This window comes from Salmo salar, chromosome 09, assembly GCF_965601325.2.
Source record: "Salmo salar chromosome 09, fSalSal1, whole genome shotgun sequence".
NCBI lineage: Eukaryota > Metazoa > Chordata > Actinopteri > Salmoniformes > Salmonidae > Salmo > Salmo salar.
Genome location: NC_138299.1, coordinates 31017810 through 31033564, shown reverse-complemented (window position 1 = coordinate 31033564; position 15755 = coordinate 31017810). Strand labels below are relative to the sequence as shown.

The 15755-nt window shown below is 44.9% G+C and overlaps 1 protein-coding gene across 16 annotated transcripts in view; it reads right to left on the bottom strand.

Annotated features, from left to right (window-relative positions):
- The window catches only part of LOC106611173 (ral GTPase-activating protein subunit alpha-1), a 128657-nt gene that overhangs the window by 95921 nt on the left and 16981 nt on the right, over nt 1-15755 (bottom strand). For 14 of the 16 annotated variants that reach the window (XR_014378742.1, XR_014378741.1, XM_082955721.1 and 11 more), the window contains exons 2-16: nt 10845-10955; nt 10659-10708; nt 9500-9557; nt 8178-8221; nt 7793-7970; nt 6552-6667; nt 5974-6112; nt 5483-5697; nt 4904-5161; nt 4484-4669; nt 4189-4260; nt 3888-4036; nt 2202-2325; nt 1011-1180; nt 126-193 (exon numbers count right to left, since the gene is read on the bottom strand). Coding sequence is in view for 14 of the 16 variants with exons in the window: in XM_082955721.1 (XP_082811847.1) it covers nt 126-193; nt 1011-1180; nt 2202-2325; nt 3888-4036; nt 4189-4260; nt 4484-4669; nt 4904-5161; nt 5483-5697; nt 5974-6112; nt 6552-6667; nt 7793-7970; nt 8178-8221; nt 9500-9557; nt 10659-10708; nt 10845-10955 (1938 nt within the window). In the remaining 2 variants the exon portion in view is untranslated. The remainder of the gene's footprint in view (nt 1-125; nt 194-1010; nt 1181-2201; nt 2326-3887; nt 4037-4188; nt 4261-4483; nt 4670-4903; nt 5162-5482; nt 5698-5973; nt 6113-6551; nt 6668-7792; nt 7971-8177; nt 8222-9499; nt 9558-10658; nt 10709-10844; nt 10956-15755) is intronic. The other 2 variants (XM_082955712.1, XM_082955720.1) reach the window with 2 other exon arrangements.

Below are 15755 nucleotides of genomic sequence, written 5' to 3'. Positions count from 1 at the left end.
GTGAGTACATGCAATGCCCACAAAACAATAAGTGGTTATACGGCGTATACCTGCCTATACCCTCCAGTACACCACTGAGAGAATGATAGAGAGAGGAAGCAGTGTGTGTCAATCAGAGTGAGTACCTTTTCCCTTGTGTTTTTTCTGTTTCTGTTCGCTCAGCTTGTCCAGGGGCAGCTCGTTGAGGTCCAGACTGTACAGATTATGGAACAAAATAAAACATTTAAAAAGGGGCCAGCCCTCACTGTGATTCCATTACAAATTGATCCTCTGTTTAATATGACCATAAAACTTCAATTAAAATGCAGTCTCAAATAGCCGCTTTTAATAGTCAGGCAACGGCACACATTTCAGCAAATAAATGCCTGTCTCAAATAAACAGCGGGTTTAAATGAATTAGGTTATCATGAATTACCATCAATTGTTTACAAGGTTTTATGTTTGATTTATTAATTAAATAAATAAACATTAAATAATTCAGTAATGACTTGAAAAAATGACAATATTCTGTTTTTAATCGGCAGTAAGAAACTGCTAGCCACTGGCTAACTGGTAAGCACAAAACAACTTCGGGAGTACAGACCCCCAGAAATCATCCTATCGCCCTCTATTGGCAAATGTAAGAACTGCTGAAAATGCACAGTCAAGGATCTTTAAAAAATATATATATAATAGAGGCATACTAAGACCAAATAAACTTGACAGTGTGTAACATAACACATTAGTGCAGGAAATAATATAATAAATTGATTAAAATGCTGTAAGTGAATGCTGGAATAAAACAATTAACTATGAAAATTAACAAAAGCTGTGTGCAATAAGGAAAAATACTCCTGGCTCGAATAGAAGCCTGTCTCTAATAAGCGCCTGTTGTGTTCAGGGATTTAATCAAATATTTGCCCAGGCTATTAATTGAAGTTTTACTGTATTTTCATTACATGTCTTAACAAAATGCTTGGACTTGTGCCTTCCACGGTATGTGTGTTTAGCACGTTCTCTCCTGTCGTTACCTGTACAGGTTGCGGGCCAGAACTTTGGTGAGCGTCTCCATGGTGAGGGACCACTCTGTGACCAACTCCTCCCAGCAGGTGAGCGAGGACAGCACAGACAGCAGGTCGTCCCACAGCTCCCTGGAGATGTACACGTTCAGGTTCCCTTTAATCCAGGCCACTATCAAGGTCTACCAGAGGAGGAGGAGAGTCAGAGACAGACACACAGTAGCATGACAAGTAGAAACGCCCCTTAGAAACATTCCTTAGTTAGGTCTCATGCAGAGGAAGGTTATGGAGGCACCATGGCTCTCTCAAAAGTCTTTGCCTCCATTCCTTTTGTCCGCTCCCAAACTTCTTTACAAATGTAATGGAAATTATATGATTAAAGGTTTGACTAAATGATTTCACTCAGAAACCCTATAACCTGTTGAAATGTATTCGAAATAAGGCTATAATAATGGGTTAAAAACTATATTCCAATACTGTGTGTGAGGAAGACACTGTTACCACTTCAAAATGAGCAGGGCAGAGTTGATAAGACGACCTTGGGAAAGGAACAGGAGAAGATGTCTCCCTAAGTTAGGGAGAGAAACAACGGCCTGGGAACAGCTAGGCTGGCAAAAGATAAGGAGACAGGTGGTCTGGGTACTGTGGAAAAATACAGCCGCCTAAAGCTGGGTGGAGTTTTCTACTGATGTGTGTGTGTGTGTGTGTGTGTGTGTGTGTGTGTGTGTGTGTGTGTGTGTGTGTGTGTGTGTGTGTGTGTGTGTGTGTGTGTGTGTGTGTGTGAATATAAAAGGCTTTGTACATTGTAAGGATTTTCAGAGCTCTCATAAATAAAGGTTTTGACCCTTGTGGGCTGGGTCTCCGTCTGCTTCATTCAACCAGAATCTTACACACTCTGGTGGGGTAGAGTGAATAGTTTAATTGAAGTTCGGTTTAAGAACATTGATAACTTAATTCACGTAACAACAAAATGTCAGTGGGAAGCGAGAGAGGATTCAAGGAGAGGTCATGAGGAATCAAGAAAATACTATTAAGAAAAAGTCCTTGTGGTTAGTCACAGTAGGTATCCCAAATGGCATCCTCTTCCCTATATAGTACAGTGCTTTTAACTCATGGGCCCAGGTCAAAAGCAGTGAACTATATAGGGAACAGGGTGCCATTTGGGACACAACAACTGTATGGTGTGAGTACTACGCTGGGTACCTGAAAGACGGCCCCGGCCAGCCTCCCAGAGAGGGTGATGTTCTTCTTGCAATGGGGCATGATGGAGGGAGGTCTCCTCATCACACACTCGGTCACCCTCAACAGCACCAGCAAGATCTGCTCCCTGCAGATGCACAGATAGACACCAGAAGAGTAGCGGTCACATAGGGATCCCTCATGTTACACAAAGAGTGGAAAGTTCCTACCCCTCCACCTTGGCCCTAACCTAACATAGCAGGCATTAAAAAAAAGCCTGAGCAGGGTCTCTGCATCCGGTTTTCAGGGGGAAAGGAAGCTAGGTTGAAGATACTGTATCCCTGAAAATCGGATGTGGATACCCCATCAAATAAGCGGATTCGGCTATTTCAGTCACACCCGTTGCTGACAGGTATATAAAATCGTGCACACAGCCATGCAATCTCCATAGACAAACATTGACAGTAGAACGACCTTACTGAAGAGCTCAGTGACTTTCAAAGTGACACCGTCATAGAATGCCACCTTTCCAACACGTCAGTACGTCAAAATTCTGCTCTGCTAGGAGCTGCCCCGGTCAACTTTAAGTGCTGTTATTATGAAGTGGAAATGTCTAGGAGCAATAATGGCTCAGCCTCGAAGTGGTAGGCCACACAAACTCACAGAGTGGAACCGCAGAGTGCTGAAGCACGTAGTGCGTAAAAATCGTCTGTCCTCGGTTCCTACACTCACTACAGAGTTCCAAACTGCCTCTGGAAGCAACGTCAGCAAAATAACTGTTCGTTGGGAGCTTTATGAAATGTGTTTCCATGGCCGAGCAGCCGCACACAAGCCTAAGATCACCATGAGCAATGCCAAGGGTTGACTGGAGAGGTGTAAAGCTCGCCGTCATTGGACTCTGGAACAGTGGAAACGCTTTATCTGGAGTAATTAATCACGCTTCACGTTCTGGCAGTCTGACAAACGAATCTGGGTTTGGCGGATGTCAGGAGTACGCTACCCGTCCCAATGCATTGCGCCAACTGCAAAGTTTGGTGGAGGAATAATGGTCTGGGGATGTTTTTCATCGTTTGGCCTAGGCCCCTTAGTCCCACTGAATGGAAATCTAAACGCTACAGCATACAACGACATTCTAGACGATTCTGTGCTTCCAACTTTGTGGCAACAGTTTGGGCCCTTTCCTGTTTGAGCATGACAATGGCCCCGTGCACAAAGCGAAGTCCATACAGAAATGGTTTGTCGAGATCGGTGTGGAAGAACTTGGCTGGCCTGCACAGAGCCCTAACCTCAATCCTATCAAACACCTTTGGGATGAATTGGAATGCCGACTGCGAGCCAGGCCTAATCGCCCAACATCAGTGCCCAATCTCACTAATGCTCGTGGCTGAATGGAAGCAAGTCCCCACAGCAATGCTCCAACATCTAGTGGAAAGCCTTCCCAGAAGAGTGGTTGCTGTTATAGCAGCAAAGGGGGACCAACTCCATATTATTGCCCATGATTTTGGAATGAGATGTTCAGCGAGCAGGTTTCCACATACTTTTGGTCATGTAGATTACCTAACCAGACCCTTCAGATCTGCAAACATAGAAGGGTTAGGGCTAATGGGAGTGGTAGGTAGCAAATTGGGTCTGGCCATAAATGTATGCTATGCTTCCCCATTAGAACCAATACGCTGCTCGGTGTTAGCGTGTAGTGTTGTGGTGCTGTACCATGTCTTCTGGTCCATGGTTTCATGCATGACCAGGCTGCGGTAGATGTTGAGGACTCTCTTGCACATGTCAACATGTTCCTCCAGCAACACCTTGAGCTCATTGGCTGGCTCCAGCAGAAAAACGTTGGCAGAGTTGGTGACAAACACCTGGGGTGAAAGAGAAAGCAGTAGATGACGGTGGTGAAGAAAGGCATGGAACTGGACAGTATCGGATGGAAGTTAGTGATCATTCCAGAATAAGACTTTATGTGGTTGCAGATTTAGCATAATGTGTGTATGTGTTGGGCAATAGAAAATACCTGTAGAGTGGGCTGAACACCGGCATGCACACTGTACTCCAGCAGCTCTTTCTCAGACACTTTATTCACCCCCTGAGGACACAGAAAGACATACACAAGAAGTGTTAGACTGAGAGACCACGAAGACAGGCTCCATCATGTGTACTTACTTGTCTTTGTTGAGGATTGTGTTCATTAGACACCTAATGTAAGAAAACAGACTGAAACAAGGAGTCATTTTCCATTGCAAAATGTTTTCCTTAGTGGACCCTGGCGCTTCCATCCATCCTCCCCCACACAAAGCCCCAGCTCTCACCTCCTCCTCCTTCTCAGTGTCCTGCTGGGGTACAGGCTCTAGGTTGACCCCTCCAGCCGTGGTAAAGAACCTCTCTTCCTCCGGCTCCCTCATAAACACAGGCTTGTCCTCCAGGGCGAACCATTCCTGGTACACCCGCACCACCTTCCTCATGGCTGCAGCCTCGCACATCGGCAACAGGAAGGCCTGAGAAAAGAGGACAACACACCAATGTCACTGTGCTGGATTCAAATGGAGCAGACTTGTTTATCTTCTCTGCTCTCTGTAGGGCATACAACCACACAATACCAGACTTTTACAGGGGTATTCAGAACATAGTAGTAGTAATAGAACTTTATTGTTCCAAGAAGGGATACCTATGTATCACAACCAGAACCAGCAATACACAATGTACTGTGCGTGTGAGTAAGTGTGCTGTACCTGTCTGAAGACCTCGGTGATGAAGTTGACGTTAGTCCTGGAAGAACAGAGGACTCGTCTCACCACCTCCTTGTCAGTGAGGTGCTCCTCGTCCATACTACACAGGCTGGAGGAGCTGGGCTCCCTCTCCGTCAGGGTGGAGGTGTTGGAGTGGGATGGCTCCTGCTCATACCCAATCGCTCTGTCCAGGCTGTCTGCCCTGGGGCCCAGGTCCTCCCCCTGGCCATGTCCCCGCGCTGCCAGCCCTGCTGCTGCCCTCTGGAACACAACCAGAGAAACACAACCACCATTAATGCTTCCATAAGGACTGGAAATGTATGTAACACAATACACGAGTTGGAGGTTCACTAGTATATCCCACAGACAGAGAAATATCACAACTCAAAAGCTGTCCCAGAGGCTATGTTTAATGTAAAGATATAGTTATGCTAACCCTGCATACTTCTGCCCTTCAGATGTGCTGCCTGCATGGCCAACCTGGATGTTTTTTGGCAAGTTCTCTCTATGATTCCTAGATATAATATATACATTGTGCTAACCCAGGCAAACTCTCCCCTCGGGTGTGTATACAGTGATTACCTGGATGTTCTTTGGAACTCTCTCCCTCTCTCCGTCCACCCCGGGGATGTGTGTTCCAGTGTTGGAGCGTGGCTCCAGCCAGAAGGACACCAGCCAGCGGATGAAGATAACGCGGGCGTTGAGGAGGCTCTCCTTGGTACAGTACACTGTGTCGTTGGTCTCTGTGTCTCTCTTCACCACACTGTAGTAAGGCTTTGGTCTCATCGAAGGAACCTCTGGAGGGGGGACATACGGAGAGAGGTTGAATAGAGAATGCAGATGTATCACTATACCCCTTTTCACACCATTGTGTTGACCCAACCCATACTGTGCTGGCTCTGATGTATAACCATACCAGCTCAGCTCGGCTCAGTCGTACCAAAAGGGTATCAATGTACTTCTATGCACACTGCACCACTATAGTAAAATGCAAAGCTAAGAATCAGCTTTAGAATGTATATAAACAAAGAACTGTTTCTTTAGCTCATACTAATTGAAATGAGTCTCCTCACCCAGTATGGGATGGTACAAACTGGTCTCCTTGGAGAAGTTGGGGAATATGTGCGGCAGGTAATATTTCTTAAAGTTTCCAAACAGGAATGCAAAGCCCTTCTCGTGGTTGTCTTTACACTTCCACTCCAGACTTTTGGCCTGCAGGGGGAAAGACAACAAGAGACTACTGTTAACAAAGAGCATTACAGAAACAGGACCAGAGACAGGGAGTGAGAGGAGGCACTGTCTGCGGCAGGGAGAGAGAGAGCAGCACAGCCGTTAACTCAGTGTGTTTGTGTGTGAGCATACAGTACACTGCAGCAAACGCATGCCGATGCAACTCAGCGTTAATAATGTGTTCGAGCTATCCATATGAGCTATGTTGTTGATCCCGTTTCATTTTGAACTGAAGTACTGCTTGAGTTCATTGTGGGTGACTTAACATGATGTAAGGAACTTTTTAGGGGGTTACGGTCATTTGCACTTCTCAGCATGCAGACAGACAGACGTCCATCTCAAAAGGCTCACTGATAGGTAGTAGGTAATATTGCATCCACGCCAAGCATATTAGCAGTGTTAGTAATTAAGGGAAGAGTACCTGGTTTACCATGTATTTCAGAAGAGCCTCTAGGAAGTATCCTGTGAGGTCCTCCTGGGCTTTATCTCCTGTCTGAGGAGGGACCAGGGGACTGATCTCTTCTGGAGTCACTTGAGCTGAAGGAATGGAAGAAGAAAAGAAAGAAATAAAGGAGGAGATAAAAAGGATAAAAAGCAAAAGAATCAGCTTGACTGATAGTTAGGTTTGACATTGGCCATAGGAGTTTGAATCTGAAATATGTTTAGGCTGCAGAACAGCAGACCTGCCAACCCTGTCCAACTTTTTAGAGTACCAGAAGCGCACGGCAAATTAGAGATAACTATGTATAACGTTTTTCTTAGCACATACCTCCAAGTTTAGTCTCTATAGTAGAGGAACGCTTGTCACCTCTCAAACAGGGCCAATCACTAGGGCCAGCTCACAAGTATTGGCTTTTTAGACACGGTTCCTAAGCAATACTAAAAGCAAAATCATTTTGAAAACATAAAAACAAACACAAATGATCGCGTCGACAGACCGCAAATGTCACGACTTCCGCCGAAGTCGGTCCCTCTCCTTGTTCGGGCAGCGTTCGGCGGTCGACGTCACCGACCTTCCAGCAACCGATCCACTTTTCATTTTCCATTTGTTTTGTCTTAGTCTTACACACCTGTTTTCACTCACCCAATTACCTTTTTATTATTTAACCCTCTGTTCCCCATGTTTGTTTGTGAGTGATTGTTTGTTGTATTGTGGTCTGTATTTGTGGGCTTGGAAATGCTCTTGTATTTTGATGACTTTGAGTAAAGTTACTTTTATTTACTAATCTCTGCTGTCCTGCGCCTGACTCCTCTGCACCAGCTACACATAGATCCTTACAGCAAACTGGTTACACAAAGCTTAAGTAGGCTACCGCAAAGAGAATCTGAACACGGTTCGCTAGAAGAGTCTGCTGTTTCAGCCTATGTAAAGGTACCTATTGGACCTTTGCAGCGCATACATCATTTCAGATTTTCGAAATATATGTACGTAATTTGTGTCTATATATATATATATATATATATATATATATATATTTTAAAGCAAGCCCTATTCATTTCTGTGTACTTTTAACATTGGATTTCGAACCTGCGTACATGGACAGAGAATTGCGTAGTTGGTACGCAAAATGCATGCTTGTTGGCAGGTCTGGAACAGTCAACCTCAAGATGTTTCCTTATAACTACAGTCACTAGCAAGGTGATAGGTGTAGAGATACTAACTCTCCTGGAGGCTGAGAGGGGGGTTGACCAGGTTGTCCAGGGTTCGAGGGCCCAGCTCTGACTGGGGAGATGGGAAGCCAGGGATCAGACAGGCAAAAATCCATAGCTGCTCTCTCAGTGCGTTGCCCTGCAAGGCCTGCATCCATAGCAGGAACAGACGTACACCCTCCCTTCGGATCTACAGGGGAGAGAGACACAGTCAGGAACATGCTCAGAAATAGAATTGAGCCTTTCTATATTTATGAGCATACTATTACCAAATACCCATAGCAGTCAACACCATTGCAAAAGACGAAGACAACAGCAAAAACAGAAGTACTGCATGTACAGAGGCAGGTTGGCTACTGGCGATGCTACTAACGAATGAAGGACTACTCTGATGTACCTTTAAAGAATTCCCAGTGTGCAACAACTTCTTCAGAATGAGGCCTGTGAGGACACAACAAAACGCATCACATGGAATATCAACAACTGGACTGCCACTCCCCCAGCCCTTACCACACCCAACCAGCCCCGCCCCCAATACTACAGCACATGTCAGAGTTCTCGGTCAGACCTAGGAGACCCTCATCCCCAGATCCTTGGCTTTCTCTGGGTGGGCTTTGTATCCAACTGCACAGTGGTCTCAGTGCAGTGGAAAAGAAGAGACCACCTAGTGGAGGGGGGAGGAGAGGGCAGTGGAAAAGGAGAGACCACCTAGTGGAGGGGTGAGGAGAGGGCAGTGGAAAAGGAGAGACCACCTAGTGGAGGGGTGAGGAGAGGGCAGTGGAAAAGGAGAGACCACCTAGTGGAGGGGTGAGGAGAGGGCAGTGGAAAAGGAGAGACCACCTAGTGGAGGGGTGAGGAGAGGGCAGTGGAAAAGGAGAGACCACCTAGTGGAGGGGTGAGGAGAGGGCAGTGGAAAAGGAGAGACCACCTAGTGGAGGGGTGAGGAGAGGGCAGTGGAAAAGGAGAGACCACCTAGTAGAGGGGTGAGGAGAGGGCAGTGAAAAAGGAGAGACCACCTAGTAGAGGGGTGAGGAGAGGGCAGTGGAAAAGGAGAGACCACCTAGTGGAGGGGTGAGGAGAGGGCAGTGGAAAAGGAGAGACCACCTAGTGGAGGGGTGAGGAGAGGGCAGTGGAAAAGGAGAGACCACCTAGTGGAGGGGTGAGGAGAGGGCAGTGGAAAAGGAGAGACCACCTAGTGGAGGGGTGAGGAGAGGGCAGTGGAAAAGGAGAGACCACCTAGTGGAGGGGTGAGGAGAGGGCAGTGAAAAAGGAGAGACCACCTAGTAGAGGGGTGAGGAGAGGGCATTGCAGGGCACTAATGTGCTTCACTCTCACTCCAAATGCATGTTACAAATCATGTAGCTACAGTCAGTACTAATACAGACATTGGTAAGGGAGGAGTGTGTGGGCCTGATACGCACTTAACTGGCTTAACCTGCTTTTCAAACACATGATGGTACCAAATGTCTGATCATGAGGTAAAATCTTGAGAAGGGATGGGCAACTGGCAAAATGTCATCTAAACCTCATGGCAAAATGTGTAGAATTGCATGAAATGAACTCTCTACTGTCAAGAGGAGGGCTGCTAGAATGATGACTTCACCCACATTAAAATGTTGCCCAACCCTGATCTAGAGGGAAAAAAAACATTCCCACTCATCTGATGAAGATGTCCACACTCAATGGCAGCACACCATGTAAGGCCTACTACACATGTACCTATGCTGTGGAACTGCCATCGTCCTTGTATTCGCTCTGGTAGGAGTTGCAGAATTTTCTGTTAACAGAACATAGAATACAACAGTCAGGAGTGGTATGAAAGCCAGTGTCAGTATTACTACTGGGTTGAAACAAATGAATCCATCTTCATTGGAGAATATAATGTCAATTGTCCAAAGACTGTCAGTGGTCTAGCCTCTCTGTTGTGGATGAACTATATCATCGGCCAAGTGGTAGACGTCTCCGACTCCGTATGAAGAAGACCATGAGGCAACAAGGGAGAAGAGAGGTGAAGACACCTTTCCGGGGAAATCTTTGAAAGGAAGACTAGTGAGACTAGTTTGACTAATCTCACACATTTCAACACCTGCAACTACTTAATCCCTGTCACCTAGTCTGACACACATGGAGAGGAAAGGCAGTTCTCTCAGGGAAACTTTTTAAATATCACTGGCCTTAGATGTGAGGTGAACTGCAGCAGGAGGACTAGGCCCTCCCTGTAAGGAGACTATGAAGATGTAATGGCACATGACTCATTCACACCCATGTCAACTGATAAAAGGCCACTAGCTGTTTGGCAAACAGACACCCATTTTATTTTGGACCAAAAACCTGCCTCTCAGCTCACTGTCTAGGTCTATAAATATGACACAAGACAATGCCTACAGTGTGTGTGTGTGTGTGTGTGTGTGTGTGTGTGCTGTGTGTGTGTGTGTGTGTGCATGCGCATATGTTGGCAGGATCATTTTGATCCTCGTAATCTAAAAGGAACATCTTGCCACGGTCTTCAGGCCTCACTGAGCCTTGCCTCCAGTCCATTCTAATACCCTCGTTTGGGGGGTCACCAGGCGCACGCCTGTATGTATGTATGTATGTGTTTGTGTGTGCGCGGCTGGGGGATATTTCACACATGGGGATTGAGGAGTTGTCAAGCTAACTTGTCAAGCAAACACATAGAAAGAAGCACTCCACTTTCTGATTTACAGTAGCCTACACATTAACCTGCTTGGGGGGGGGGGGGGGGGGGGGGGATGTTAGGCCAACTCTCTGTTACACCTACTCCATTCTGATTTCTATGCATTCAGAATCCATCCCTCTCAAAAGAATTGGGACACTCATTTAAAACAACTCCTCAATATTGCAGAAGTAACTGTCCTACCTCGAATATGAAAAGAATGGAGTCAAGTTCTTCCCTTTGTGATTTGTGACCTGCAAAGGAGAAGAGAATGTGTCTGAAACAATACCAGTGTCACCATGACTAGCGGCTGTAAAACATCCTGTAATAATAATGTGAAAATAATATTCAGGCCAACCAACCAGACTATTCTCAAACTTTTATCCTCACCTTTTTGTTTGAGACTGACTTCAATGTTAACAAAGTTCTCAAAGAACACATAGTAGATGTGAGAGTAGTATTGGTCAAAGAAATGCTTCAGGTCCCCCGACTCTGCATTTTCTGCAGAGAAAGAAAGAAAGAAAGAAAGAAAGAAAGAAAGAAAGAAAGAAAGAGGAGAGAGAAAGAAAAAGAAAGAGAGGAGAGAGAAAGAGAGGAGAGAGAAAGAAAGAAAAAGAAAGAGAGGGGAGAGAGAAAGAAAGAAAAAGAAAGAAAGAAAGAGAGAAAGAAAAAGAAAGAAAGAAAGAAAGAAAGAAGAGAAAGGAGAGAAAGGAGAGAAAGGAGAGAAAGAAAGAAAGAAAGAAAGAAAGAAAGAAAGAAAGAAAGAAAGAGAGAGAAAGAAAGAAAGAAAGAAAGAAAGAAAGAAAGAAAGAAAGAAAGAAAGAAAGAAAGAAAGAAAGAAAGAAAGAAAGAAAGAAAGAAAGAAAGAAAGAAAGAAAGAAAGAAAGAGAGGAAAGAGAGAAAGAAAGCGAGGAAAGAGAAAGAAAGGTAGAAGAGAGAGAAAGAGAGGAGAAAGATGTACTGTTAATCACACAGCAATGCAAACAAGCAGACATAATGATTCAGAGTTAAGGCTGCTATCTGAGAAGAATAATCAATGTCATAAAGGCTTTGAATGCCCTGGATTTCAACTACACCTACACTTAGCCTGGAGGGGCTATTCATAGAAATAAAATGAATAGAATGGTCTTGGAAGCTCTAACTCTGGCAATTTGACTGGTAAACGTATGGGTGCATGAGCAAAGGCTGCCTGGAATTGTGTTGCAACAATTTCCATGGTGTACTGAACAAAAATATAAAATCAACAATTTCAAAGATTTGACTGAGTTACAGTTCATAGAAGGAAATTGGTCAATTTCTGGGATCTTTTACTTCAGCTCATGAAAAATGGGACCAACACTGTACATGGCCTGCATACTTTCCAGACGTCACACATGAGCATGCTCTAGATCGACGAGTATGAAACGTGTTACAGTTGCCACAACTTCGCACAGCCATTGAAGAGGAGTATGACATCATTCCACAGGCCACAATCAACAGCCTTATCCCCTCTATGCGAAGGAGATGTGTCATGCTGCATGAGGCAAATGGTGGTCACACCAGATACTAACTGGTTTTCTGGTCCACGCCCCAACCTTTTTCAGAAGGTATCTGTGACCAACAGATGCATACCTGTATTCCCAGTCATGTGAAATTCATAGACTAGGGCCTAATTAATTTATTTCAATTATACATTAACTATAATGCAGTAAAATCTAAATTCGAAAATCGAAAAATTGAAATTGTTGCATGTTGCGTTTATATTTGTTCAGTATAGCTTTAAAACAGTTTTTTCTCTCTCTCAGACACATGACAAAATGTGTAGAATTGCAGGAAAATGGTTTCAAAACGGTAAAATTCAGGCCTCCCGACTGGAGCAGCGGTCTAAGGCACTGCATCGTAGTGGTAGAGGCGTGACTACAGACCCGGGTTCGATCCCAGTCTGCATAACAACCGGCCGTGATCGGGAGTTCCACAGGGCGGCACACAATTGGCCCAGCGTCGTTCGGGTTAGGGGAGGGTTTGGCCGGGGGGGCTTTACTTGGCTCATTGCGCTCTAGCAACTCCTTGTGGTGGGCCGGGCGCCTGCAGTCTGACCCTGATCGTCAGTTGAACGGTGTTTCCTCTGACACATTGGTGCGGCTGGCTTTCCGGGTTAAGCGGGCGGGTGTTAAGAAGCACGGTTTGGGAGGGTCATGTTTTGGAGGACGCATGACTCGACCTTTGCCTCCCGAGCACGTTTGGGAGTTGCAGCGATGAAACGAGATCGAAATAAGGGAGAAAAATGGGGTAAAATGCAAAAACATAAACAATAAAACTGTAAAATTCTCTCCGCCCCATGGTAAAATGTTTCAAATTGCAGGAAACTGTTTAAAGATGGTCATACCAAGAATCATTTAGACATTTTATTTAGAATTTTAGGTATAAAAAATATATACACATTTTAAACATTGAATTTGGTCTTACTCCTATTAGCCCATAGAAACACATTGAATAACAGATTTCCCAGCTCTTTACTACTTCCATATACATTTTTTTTACTGGTACACGGTCTCACCTTTCCATAGAGTGGTCAGGTAGCCTAGTGGTTGGAGCGTTGGGGCAGTATTCGAATGGTTGATGGATCGAATCCCCGAGCTGACAAGGGAAAAATCTGTCGTTCTGACCCTGAGCGAGGCAATTAACCCACTGTTCCCTGGGCGCCGAAGATGTGGATGTCGATTATGGCAGCCCCCCGCACCTCTCGTTCAGAGGGGTTGGGTTAAATGCAGAAGATGCATTCAGTTGTACAACTGACTAGGTATCCCCCTTTCCCTATTAGTGTGTAGCCAAAACTGTTTGGGCGCTACAGACAGAAGTTGGCAGATTGGTGGTACTGACAAGTCCAGTGGGGGTTGTAGAGCAAAACGGAGAATACCATCGTGTCCGTGAGAGTCTCATCTTTCCATAGAGGGGCCATAATAGTTTGCCAAAAGGTTCGGACACTACAGCTGTAGCTCTGCCACCTCCAACCGCAGATGCGGTGGATTGAGACGCAGCCCATACTAAAAACAGATCTCTCTAGCTTAAGGGGTCTACAGACAATACGCAAACAGGGCCGACAGAGTGCAGCGCAGTGTTGCAATGTAATTTTTCGTCACAAAAGTCGCGGCTCCTTGTAATACACGCAGTAATTCAACGCAGTTTTTTAAGACCGACATGCCATTCCTTGCAAAGACTGAGGGGCAGTATTGAGTGAGTTTTCTGCAAGCTTGCTTTTTTTGTGCTTTTATTTCGAGATTTGCTAAGCACAATTATGTCTATGTCCAGTTTTGAGGAGTGCCTGTGCAAGCTGGTGAGAACACGAGAATCTTTACAACCCTTCAATGAGGTCGTATTCCGACAAGCATGCAAAAAAACAACAGCTGGAGGGAGAACTCACGAAATTTGAACAGGGATACTGATATCAAAGAAACATGGAGAAAGATTCCGGACCAGTATGTTCGCAATCTGAAAAGGGTGAGGAGACTAGGAGTGGGGCTGACGCTAGGGTGTGTACCCCACCGATTGTCTGACAACTGGATTGGCTTTGTGTTTACGTGAAACAATCTCAGATAGACACCAATATGCCAGATACGGTGTGTACTCGTCATTGTGTGTGTTTGTGATCTTATGTTTCGTAGACCTAGTTAGAACATGAAATCAGCTCTTTGCTGGCTGGAAGAAATTGTGACTGGGAAATATTCCGTGCCTGTGTTGTCAAATTATAATGATTAGCAGGGCTAGTTCAAACATCTGAAAACAGACAAGTGTGTTGTGTGTGTGCTAATTAAATTGAGATGTTCATGAATTCAGTTATTTTGGGTAAACATTAACTCAAAGGAGCCCATGGGGATGTTTTAAGATTGCATGCATTGTATTCTAATGTATTTTTGCCATCTGCTTGTAGATTTTGGAGGGTAGGGGTGTTTTGGACAGCTCAGAGACAGCAGAGCCCTGAGGGCCCATTGATTAATCTCCTCCCAGGCCCCTTTCCCCAACACCCAATGCACCATCCAGGTGCACCGTTGCCCTCTGCCCTGCAACTCCATCAACCTCCGCCCCATCTCCCCGCCCAGGTCCAATGGCCAGAAGAAGAAGACAGCTGAGGATCATTTTGGACACTGACATTATGCAGCAGATGGATGACTTAAAGAAACGGAGTCACAGAAACGGCACAAAAGGCTGTCTACGACGTCATGGTACGATGGATTGTGTCTAATCCTGCTGGTCAATGTCTCTCGTTTCTCAGGGACATGATGTGTGTCTGCTCCATCCACTCTCCAGTGAGACAGCGCCCTCTGTCTCACCCCAGAAACTGTTGTGTGCTTTTTTTCTTATTCACTGTTTTTTTTATATTGACTTATTTCCTCATTCACATTCACAGGTGGTTACTTTGTCTTTTCTCTTATTTCCCCTTTCATCACTTTTCACCTGTGTATTACATATCACTATTTTCCTCGTGACAGTCAATATCTAAAAAGGTCTGCAAATGTATTTGCCTGGTTATTACTGATTTCAATCAATCAGTCACTCAGTAAACTTGTACTTCTTTGTACATGAGCTATGTAGATGAGGTTAATGTCTCGAGGGTCTGTCCCTATTGTCTACAGCTAGACAGCCAGTCTTAACCATGTACCATAGCAGGAAAGTCTTAGATGAGAGGCCACTACACATGACACAAGGTTAGGTAAATGTTTTAAGGGTCTAGCCTCCAAAAAATATGAAAAACTAAAACAAGGATGAAGTGACTGTCATGGTGGTACTTTATTGTGAGAAAAACAGCAAAATCCAAACAGCAAAACCAAGCGTGTAGGCCCACGTCATAAACAGACATCGAAGAAAACGTATGTGTGGACATGTTTTCCAAAGCACACTCCAACGTTTACATGTTTCTTGGGTCCAGGAAACGGTCTCCACTCTCCTGTACGCAGGTCCCCAGTGGTTGTGGAGTGATGACTGTGTTGTCAATGATTAGTGTATGTGGTGCAAAGCTAATTGTGTAGGGCCATGCAGGCCTTCACAATGGTCTCTCCCAAAGCAGTTCTCTGAAATGCTTATGGCTTGAGTGGAGGTAGTTGTAGATCTTCTTGGTGTCATCAAGGCCAGAAGAACCTTTGAATAAAATAAGCATTTCCATTAGTATTGAACAGGAACATGAAGGTTATGAAATATGTACTGTAACAACTGTGTAGCATATGCTTTGGACATAGGCCCCTATTCTCTCACTTTTATGCATATCATTTCAACGTCTATATCGATATAATTTTCACATCCTATGTATATAGTCACATATATTTTGCG